The 10,616-nt window shown below is 38.8% G+C and overlaps 2 protein-coding genes across 2 annotated transcripts; both read left to right on the top strand.

Annotated features, from left to right (window-relative positions):
• Window positions 1–1,496: 1,496 nt before the first annotated feature.
• Window positions 1,497–4,881, top strand: LOC114854125 (N-acetyllactosaminide beta-1,3-N-acetylglucosaminyltransferase 3-like). Its single transcript, XM_041070653.2, has 2 exons — window positions 1,497–1,580; window positions 2,666–4,881. The coding sequence occupies exons 1-2, from the start codon at window positions 1,555–1,557 to the stop codon at window positions 3,537–3,539; spliced, it is 900 nt and encodes a 299-aa protein (XP_040926587.1). The 5' UTR covers window positions 1,497–1,554; the 3' UTR covers window positions 3,540–4,881.
• A 110-nt stretch (window positions 4,882–4,991) lies between these two features.
• On the top strand, window positions 4,992–8,710 carry LOC114854126 (N-acetyllactosaminide beta-1,3-N-acetylglucosaminyltransferase 3-like). The gene is made up of 2 exons (XM_029148235.3): window positions 4,992–6,218; window positions 7,492–8,710. The coding sequence occupies exons 1-2, from the start codon at window positions 6,193–6,195 to the stop codon at window positions 8,633–8,635; spliced, it is 1,170 nt and encodes a 389-aa protein (XP_029004068.1). The 5' UTR covers window positions 4,992–6,192; the 3' UTR covers window positions 8,636–8,710.
• The last annotated feature ends 1,906 nt before the right edge of the window (window positions 8,711–10,616 follow it).

Raw genomic sequence — 10,616 nt, 5'->3', positions numbered from 1 at the left:
GTGAGTTCATACTGGTCTTACTGGTTTCTAATAGTTAGGAACAGATGGTTTTCCTTTGGTCACAAAGCTAAAACAATGGCGTTTAGACTGTTTGAATGACGTCAGTGTTAACTATTTTGCAAAAGGGAGGAGAAAATGTTTCATTCCAATGAGAACGGGTTTTCACATTTGCTACATGTGTCTGATGCACTGCTGTAATAGTTATGATGAATAACTGGGACTTAGTTATGCAAAACAGGTCAAAGCGACTGATAAAAACTGTATTAATCTATCCATCATGTGCACTACTGTACTCTGTAATGTTTGTATGTGTATTTGTATGCATGTTGTGATGCACCACTTGCCAACACAGACAATTCCTAGCTTTGTAAAGTGTTCTCTACAGGACCTGGCAATAAAGCTTTTCTGATTCTGATTCTGATTTATTTTTCAAACTGTGGCTGAAAACTGAAATATTGTATATTTTACAGATAATACATGTAAACTAAAATATAGTTAAATGTATTGGAGGATGAGACACAGCCACTATTGATACTCAGTCTCTGCTTTAGACCTCCTCCATCCATGCTGGTAAAGACCAACACAGACCTGGTACCATTTTAAGGTCTAAATACTGATAGAAAATTAAAGCTGCGAGTTTATCAAAGAGTTCATACTGGTCTTGTTGGTTTTGAAAAGTTAGGAAGTGACTAATAAAAACTCTAATAGATATTTAAAACCCAGTTTCCCCCACACATGGTCTGTCCCAATACTTCATTAATGATGTCATAGGATTACAAAAAGAGGAAGTAGTTGGGTTCCACCTCCTTTTGTCCCCTGCATTAACTGTGAGTATTACTGACTGATTAACTGAGACTCTCATGAATCAATGAGCATTAGACTCAAACATAGTTTGTCCGCAACTTTAACCATCGACTATGTAAAAGTAATGCACCTTAAAGCTTAACACAAACCAGGTATAATGCGTTCTCAAAACATACAACACATTGTAAAGAAATGTGCAGGTGGGAAACAAAATGGTGTGTCCTGGCCCACTAGACCTGTAAAAGCTACAACCCGAGACAGTTTATAACTTTGCAGACCCAGTATAAGTCGATAATGTTAGAAGTCTGTTTGCCAATGGCATTGTGTATATACACCTAAATGGTTTTTCAAGTAATTGCAAACATTCTAACTTTCTGAAGTCCTCTTAACCCTATTTGTGGACAAATGACTCCAACTGGCACTGCCAGCACTCTGGACAATGTACAACATCTCAGATGTGTTCTAACCATTCCCTTCACCGAAATGTCCATGCATCTACCTTTGGCACTGAAAAAAATGCTGACAGAGCATTTATCTTTGATTTTGTTAATATTTCAGAGTTTAGAGTTATAGTTGTTTGGGACAAGCACCCCAGGGGTACACTACACGTTGCAAGATGGTTCAATGATTCCATCATTATTCATTATTATTATACTAAAAACAGGGAAACCTCTGTTTATTGAAAGAATATTGTGTGCAGACAATAAAAACGCCAATCCAGGAACTGAAGCTCTAAACAGTCGAACCAGGATGCAGCTAAGGCCCAAAATGATAAGGTAAGTAAAAGTAAAGCATTTTATACTACGGTTAAAAAATACAAACACTCACTTTACTGTCACTTCATCTGAGTAAACTGCAGTAGAGGTGGGTGGGGTGTAGAGGAGGACAAAAATGTGATGAGCAGGTTCACTGTCGCAACAAAATGGCTTCCAGGGTGGAGGTGGGATTGGAGTGTGAGTCACCTGCTTCCTGATGACAATACACACAGTAGTTAGCAGAAATGAGCATTAGCAGAAAGCTTTGATTTCATACAAGTACTTGACAATAACTAAGGCAGCCATCTCTGAGTGCAGTGGGTAGCACCGTCACCTTACAGCGAAAAGGTTCTGCGTTCAATTCCCGGAGGCGGCCCATGTTCCTTGTGGAGTTTGCACGTTCTCCTCATGTTTGTGTGGGTTCTCTCCGGGTTCTCCGGCTTCCTTCCACAGTCCAAAGTGCATTAGGTTGAATGGTGTCTCTCCATTGTCCATCCATCCCTGTGAGTGTGTGTGTGAATGGTTGTGTATGTGTGTGGCTGTGACTGGCGACCCGTCTCACACATAGCCAGCTGGGTTAGGCTCCAGCACTCCAGCTAGGAAAATGGATGGGCATCTAGTAGTGATGATTATTGCTTTTGACTATAGGTGCTTTTGATGGTGGCTGGTGTGAGTTCGAAATCAATCAACCCACAGCACAGGATATGTATAGAAAGTTATCAGGTTCATTGTGATCATTTTAATATTGTGTTTAATATTTGTTTCATATCTTTATGCAACACTGAACTTAAGGTTGAGATGTGTTGATAGAATAACTGAATATTTTGTCATTGCAGGATTTTTTGGATAAAGAAAAAACAAACTACAACTCTTTTTCTGGCAGGAGTTTTTGTCCTTTTGATTTTTCATTTTTCTACAAATTTAATTGAACAACAAAAACAAAAAACAGTCCGACTTGCTGTAAATGTGTACAAGGACGACAGAACAATTACACAAATCCCTAAAAATAAATCCTATGGATTCTTCTGTAAACAAAATATTTTAGCTGCAAAAATCACAAACTTCAGTTCATTTCCTGGTCCCATGAAAGACTTTCTCTACTACAGACACTGTCGCCATTTCCCCATGTTGCTGGATGTTCCTGACAAATGTGGAGGAGCTTCTCAGTCTGCAGAAGTCTTCCTTCTACTGGTCATTAAAAGCTCCCCTGTGAACTACGACCGCAGAGAGGTGCTGCGTAAAACCTGGGCTGAGGAAAGAGAACAAAACGGTGTGTGGATCCGAAGGCTCTTTATCTCAGGAACCATGGATTCTGGTAAAGAGAAGGAACGACTGAACAAACTGCTGGAACTGGAGCACAGTGAGCACAATGACATCCTCCAGTGGAACTTTAGTGACACTTTCTACAACCTGACCTTGAAGCAGATCCTCTTCCTGGAATGGATGGAAAGAAACTGCCCAAACGCGCGTTTCCTGTTAAATGGTGATGATGACGTCTTTGCCAACACAGACAACATGGTCCAGTATCTTCAAGGCCTTGAAGACAATGATGGGAGTAAACATCTGTTTACTGGCCAGCTAAATGTGGGGATGGTCCCTGTTAGATCATGGAGCAAGTATTTTGTCCCAGTTCAGGTGCATGAGGCAGATGAGTTCCTCCCTTACTGTAGTGGTGGAGGCTTTCTCCTGTCTGGCTACACAGCGATGGTCATATACAATATGTCCCAGTCCATCACTCTTCTTCCCATCGATGATGCTTACATGGGTATGTGTCTGAGTAAAGCAGGGCTGGAACCCAGTAACCATGTGGGTGTGAGGGCTGCAGGACTGGACACTTCCTCCAACAACATTGACAGACATGATCCTTGCGTTCATAAAGAGCTTTTACTGGTTCACAAATTCCCTACATCTCATTTGTATCTTCTGTGGAACAGAATACATGACCCCAAGCTGAAATGCTTTGTCAGCACCAAACTGTAATTTGAGGAACAGGAAACAAGCACTTAAACCTAAATACCAACATGCATGCACTACTTTCGGCTATGCAAATGTATAATGTATATGCTGCCAAAATGCTAATTAAGATATATATATATATAGAGAGAGAGAGAGAGAGGGAGAGAGAATAACATTGGTTTCATTTCAAATTTAAAATGGTTTCTGGCATAAAACTGTTTAGCACAGTAAGTTGCTGTATTTTTCTGTATAATTGAATTGTTGATAATTTGTGCAGCGAAACTGTTAAAGGCAAAACAGAACAGAATTTCAATTTTATTCAAAATATTGCATGTTCCTTAACTTTTAAATGCAAACTGCAATCATACGTAGCTCTGACTAATTAGTTTATACTTAAATTCAAATTAAAATGTTCTGTACGGTTTTTGAAATAATCACAATTTCTCATGATAGACTATAACTTAATTATTTGCTGAATTATTGGAAACAGATTACACAAACTAGCACAAGTACAAAATACTGTGACACATCTTTTTGAGACGACATTAGGGGATCAACTATGGAACAAAAGCAATGATAACAGTGCCTGAATACAGTAGATCAGTGACAGCTGTGACCTGCTATGAACCTGCGCTTCTGTACTTAGGAAAACTGTAATACACCGTGACAGTCAGTACTGCGTGTACCCCAGCTGAATGTCTTAAAAACATATCTAGCACTGTATGTTCACTGCTTTAAATCCCACACATCTATTCTAATAGTAGTAAAAGGTGAAAACAAAAGCTTCAACAGCAGCACAGTTTAGTCAGTGTTGTGTGAATGACGTCATCCACGACGCTCAATCAGAAAATTCCACACTTTGGCTGAACACATCCTATTAATAAACAACTGAATGCTGTAAAGCTTTAAGTCTCTCAGAAGTCTACAGCATCCGGCTGTGTTGAAACGCATTACAATAGTTGTGTTCCAGAAAAGATGCATACTGTAGGATGTCAATGTTGCTGTTTTCAAAATAATTTAGAAATTAAAATGCTATTGAATGGCCACTGCCTTAACCATGAAATACAATTTCTGTTTTCATAAAACAATTACCAACTTTTCTAATACAATAGCGTTCAGTACCATTTGCTCTCGTCTTTGGCTTGTGCAACAACTTCTATAACTCCCCTTCAGCCGTTCAGGTTCCCTGTTGCTGTGGCTTCTCAGCTTTTATATCCTAGTTCCACATCACTGTATTAACCACTCCAGCTTTCCACTGCCCCCTAATTGGTTTAAATAGTTCTGGGATCAAATCACCGTCATGGAATTCAAACAGTGCGAGGATGCATTATGCCAGAAACCTTTCCCCACCTGGTCTGGCCAACTAATGATGAATGATCGCTTGATGAATCTTCTCTTTGATATTTGATCGGATTTAACTCCAGTTGTTTTACCTTCTACCTTGTGTTCTGACTCATTCTGTATACAACACCTAGTGAAAGCCTGTGTTGTAAAAGGCAAAGCCAAGGCCACATACTACTGCCCCTTTTTAATGCTTTCTCTGTCTTAACATATTTTACAAACCTAGTGCAGAAAAGAGTAACTGATGACCACAGTAGCTTGAAGGAAAACATGTTTAACACATTTGAAAAAGGGAAGTTACATTGTAAAAAAGTTACTTTGAAACATTGCTAAAAAAACTCAGCCTAAATGCTCATGCAAAAAATGGAAGTCTATATACTGTACATACTGTTGCAAATGAATTTTACAATATATTTGAAAATATTTTTGAATTGTTATCAAACACCAAAACATGACACTAATTGGCATTTCTTACTTAGAAACACTAAGTAGGTGGATAATAGCTATTGGTGAGCCACACAGACTGGGCGGTACCTGTGGTGAGGTACCTATTAGACATAATGACTGGAGCTTCAGTAAACACAGGATGATACTACAGGTAAGAAGCCAACACACACTGCTTTATTAACCAACTTTGGGTAAAGTAGTTTAACCATCGGCAACTAACAGACGAAGTGAAAGACTTTAAGGTTTTGACATGTTCAATTATTTTTGTCGTCTTCTGTTTTTGACGTGATTGCAAACCTTATCAGAAAACACCAAAAAGGTTAACAATCAGGTCGAAATACCAAGTGCAGACAATAAGAATTATTCAATCATTTGATGTTAATCATTTAAATGTTTTTATTTAAAAAGACAGACTCAAATTGCTGCATAAGCCTATACTTTATGTAATCTACTTATAGATATATTTAATAGATGTAGTTGCTGGATTAAAATATAAAATGGATCTATTAGTTTTAGAAATCTGATTTATTAGTTATTCCAGTTGACACTCATGCAAACATCTAAGAACAAAGATGTGCTGATGTAAGTGGCGCAGACGAATATGTTCATTCTAAATGTTATAAAATAAATTGTTTTATCTTTATCCACCAAATATATTACAAAATTACCAGATGACTGACTAAAATATTAACATTTTACCATATTTAAATTTGACCATATTTGTAGTGAAGATTTTTTTTATCACCCTTTGCAAAACTGGTTCAGCTACAGTGTGTATGTCCAAATGGCACCTTTTGGAGGCTTGTTTAATGAAAATGAATGTGTGCAGACCAGAAGAACCCTGGGCCAGGAAGTGAAGTGATCTGACTATATAAACAGAACAACCAGCATGCACCAAAGACTCAAAATGATAAGGTGAGTAAAATGTGTGTATAAATACTAAGAGGCAACTTACAGTACTGTGACTCCATGGTGAGGTGTAGTGGCGTATAGAAGAGCAAGGATCTAGGGGATGAGCAGGGTCACTGTGACCATAAAATGGCTTCCAGGATGGAGAAGGGATGGGAGTGATCTCCATCACCTCCATGTGATCCTGAGAAGAAAGACTGTACTTGATATTAGGGCAATTTGAATTCATACATTCAAGTACTTTGCAACAACTGGGGCAGTTCTCCCTAAAGGGCAGGAAGTGATGAATGCAGGTGCTCTTTCAAAAGACAGGTCATGTCAACAACTTAGAAAACAGGATATGCAAAAATCAAACATCCTGTCCTTAATATTTCAAGCAAATATGGTCAGAGGTCAGAGTCAATGAAAGAATAAGAACCCCCATTGAATACCTGCAGTCAAGAGCAAAGACAAAGGCTATTATCAGTTATAATGGGTACAGTATGTCAAAATAAATGTCTAGTAATGTGTGCAAAAGTGTATTATATACAATGGGGCAAAAAGTAGTTAGTCAGCCATCGATTGTGCAAGGTATGCTTCAACTATAAGAGACAGACATGTGGTAAAGATCCATGAATTGTAGGATTTTTAAAGAATTTATTGATGAATTCCTGCATGAAATAAGTATTTGGTCAATAACAGATGTTCCACTCAATACTTTGACCTCTGTCATTGTCAACAAACAAACTGTTGCTGGTATTGTGGCCCATTCTTCCATGCAGATCTCCTCTAGAGTAATGATGTTTCTAGGCTGTTGCTGGGCAACGTGTGCTTTCAACTGCCTGCACAGCATTTCTATAGGGCTGAGGTCTGGAGACTGGCTGGGCCACTCCATGACCTTGAAATGCTTCTTATGGAGCCACTTCTTCGTTGCCTGGGTGGTGTGTTTAGGATCATTGTTATCCTGGAAGACCCAGCCGCGTCTCATCTTCAATGCTCTCGCTGATGGAAGGAGGTTTTTGCTCAAATTTTCAGGATACATGGCCCCGTTCATTTTTTCCTTGACATGGATTAGTCGTCCTGTCCCCTTTTATACAATACTTATTTATGAATAAATTCTGTAAAAATCCTACAATGTGATTTTCCAGATTTATTTTCCACATTCTGCCACATTATAAGTGGAAGTACCATCGCAGGCGGACTAAATACTTTTTGCCTTGTTGTATCTTATTAAACACGCTTTAGACTGAAATAAAGATGTAAATGTGCTGATAGGAATTGATATTTCTTTTTGATACAGGATTTCGTGGAAATGGAAAAAAAGAGCTACAACTTTCTTGGTGGTGGGACTTTTTGGCCTGTTGGCCTTTGAACTTTGTAAAAGTTCATCAAAGCATGAAACAGATCACCTTCGTGTAGATTTAAAAGAGGACATCAGAAAAGTACAACAGTTCTTCAAAAGTAACACCTATGTGTTCACCTGGTCAAGCTGTGAACAGAATATTTCAGCTACAAACATCACAAACTTCAGTTCATTTCCTGGTCCCATGAAAGACTTTCTCTACTACAGACACTGTCGCCATTTCCCCATGTTGCTGGATGTTCCTGACAAATGTGGAGGAGCTTCTCAGTCTGCAGAAGTCTTCCTTCTACTGGTCATTAAAAGTTCCCCTGTGAACTACGACCGCAGAGAGGTGCTGCGTAAAACCTGGGCTGAGGAGAGAGAACAGAACGGTGTGTGGATCCGAAGGCTCTTTATCTCAGGAACCATGGATTCTGGTAAAGAGAAGGAACGACTGAATAAAATACTGGAACTGGAGCATCGTGAGCACAATGACATCCTCCAGTGGGACTTTAGTGACACTTTCTACAACCTGACCTTGAAGCAGATCCTCTTCCTGGAATGGATGGAAAGAAACTGTCCAAAGGCACGTTTCCTGTTAAATGGTGATGATGACGTCTTTGCCAACACAGACAACATGGTCCAGTATCTTCAAGGCCTTGAAGACAATGATGGGAGTAAACATCTGTTTACTGGCCAGCTGAATGTGGGGATGGTCCCTGTTAGATCATGGAGCAAGTATTTTGTCCCAGTTCAGGTGCATGAGGCAGATGAGTTCCTCCCTTACTGTAGTGGTGGAGGCTTTCTCCTGTCTGGCTACACAGCGATGGTCATATACAATATGTCCCAGTCCATCACTCTTCTTCCCATCGATGATGCTTACATGGGTATGTGTCTGAGTAAAGCAGGGCTGGAACCCAGTAACCATATGGGTGTGAGGGCTGCAGGACTGGACACTTCCTCCAACAACATTGACAGACATGATCCTTGCGTTCATAAAGAGCTTTTACTGGTTCACAAATTCCCTACATCTCATTTGTATCTTCTGTGGAACAGAATACATGACCCCAAGCTGAAATGCTTTGTCAGCACCAAACTGTAATTTGAGGAATGCAATTTGAGGAATGCATGCACTACTTTCGGCTATGCAAATGTATAATGTATATGCTGCCAAAATGCTAATTAATATATATATATATATATACTTAAATGAAAATGAAACCAATGTTATTCTGTGTGTGTGTGTGTATATATATATATATATATATATATATATATATATATATATATACACACACACACACAGAATAACATTGGTTTCATTTCAAATTTAAAATGGTTGCTGGCATAAAACTGTTTAGCAGAGTAAGTTGCTGTATTTTTCTGTATAATTTAATTGTTAATTTGTGCAGCAAAACTGTTAAAGGCAAAAGCAAAACAGAACAGAATTTCAATTTTATTCAAAATATTGCACATTCCTTAACTTTTTAATGCAAAGTGCAATCATACGTAGCTCTGACTAATTAGTTTACACTTTAATTCAAATTAAAATGTTCTGTAAGGTTTTTGAAAAAAATTCTCATGATAGACTATATCTTAATTATTTGCTGAATTATTGGAAACATGTTACACAAACTAGCACAAGTACAAAATACTGTGACACATCTTTTTGTCGATGGATGTGTAAGAGACAAGACGACATTAGGGGATCAACTATGAAACAAAAGCGATGATAACAGCGCCTGAATACAGTAGATCAGTGACAGCTGTGACCTGCTATGAACCTGCGCTTCTGTACTAAGGAAAACTGTAATAAACCGTGACAGTCAGTACTGCGTGTACCCAAGCTGAATGTCTTAAAAACATATCTAGCACTGTATGTTCACTGCTTTAAACCCCACACAGCTTGAACAGCAGGACATTGTGTGAATGACTTTATTCACGACGCTCAATCAGAATATATTATTATTATTGGTAAACAACTGAATGCTGTAAAGCTTTAAGTCTCTCAGAAGTCTACAGCATCCGGCTGTGTTGAAACGCATTACAATAGTTGTGTTCCAGAAAAGATGCTACTGTAGGATGTCAATGTTGCTGTTTTCAAAATAATTTAGAAATTTAAAATGCTATTGAATGGCCACTGCCTTAACCATAAAATACAGTTTCTGTTTTCATAAAACAATTACCAACTTTTCTAATACAATAGCGTTCAGTACCATTTGCTCTCGTCTTTGGCTTGTGCAACAACTTCTATAACTCCCCTTCAGCCGTTCAGGTTCCCTGTTGCTGTGGCTTCTCAGCTTTTATATCCTAGTTCCACATCACTGTATTAACCACTCCAGCTTTCCACTGCCCCCTAATTGGTTTAAATAGTTCTGGGATCAAATCACCGTCATGGAATTCAAACAGTGCGAGGATGCATTATGCCAGAAACCTTTCCCCACCTGGTCTGGCCAACTAATGATGAATGATCGCTTGATGAATCTTCTCTTTGATGTGTGATCTGATTTAACTCCAGTTGTTTTACCTTCTACCTTGTGTTCTGACTCATTCTGTATACAACACCTAGTGAAAGCCTGTGTTGTAAAAGGCAAAGCCAAGGCCACATACTACTGCCCCTCTTTAATGCTTTCTCTGTCTCAACATATTTTACAAACCTAGTGCAGAAAAGAGTAACTGATGACCACAGTAGCTTGAAGGAAAACATGTTTAACGCATTTGAAAAAGGGAAGGAAGTTACTTTGAAACATTGCTAAACACCACCAGCCTAAATGCTCATGCCAAAAATGTAAGTCTATATACATAATGTTGCAAATGTATTTACAATATACAGAGGCAGCCGGTAAAAGTGTCTACCCCCACCGTGCTAGGGACTCGAATCTGCCGCGTCAGCGCCCAGTTTGCACTGCGGGAAGAGTGTGTTATGATTAACTTCCACTTTTGGTCCTAAAACATCGTAGTTGTTTATGTCATATAGCCTCTTGTAGAACAACCATTGATCAGGTCTTGGGTGGCCTAGTGGTTAAGTTTTTTTGTCCGGGGTTCGAGTCTGAATGGAAGCAGTTTTTTAATTTGAATTATTG

This window comes from Betta splendens, chromosome 4 (assembly GCF_900634795.4).
Source record: "Betta splendens chromosome 4, fBetSpl5.4, whole genome shotgun sequence".
NCBI classification, from domain to species: domain Eukaryota; kingdom Metazoa; phylum Chordata; class Actinopteri; order Anabantiformes; family Osphronemidae; genus Betta; species Betta splendens.
Note: the sequence above shows the minus strand (reverse complement) of the source record. Positions and strands in the feature narration are given on the sequence as shown.

What these genes read in the sequence shown, in the direction of transcription:
- LOC114854125 (XM_041070653.2), top strand. Translation starts at nt 1,555, where the DNA reads ATGCAGCTAAGGCCCAAAATGATAAG. An exon ending in CTAAGGCCCAAAATGATAAG is followed by an intron (nt 1,581 to 2,665) that starts GTAAGTAAAAGT and finishes TCTCTACTACAG; the next exon opens with ACACTGTCGCCATTTCCCCA.
- LOC114854126 (XM_029148235.3), top strand. Translation starts at nt 6,193, where the DNA reads ATGCACCAAAGACTCAAAATGATAAG. An exon ending in CAAAGACTCAAAATGATAAG is followed by an intron (nt 6,219 to 7,491) that starts GTGAGTAAAATG and finishes TTTTTGATACAG; the next exon opens with GATTTCGTGGAAATGGAAAA.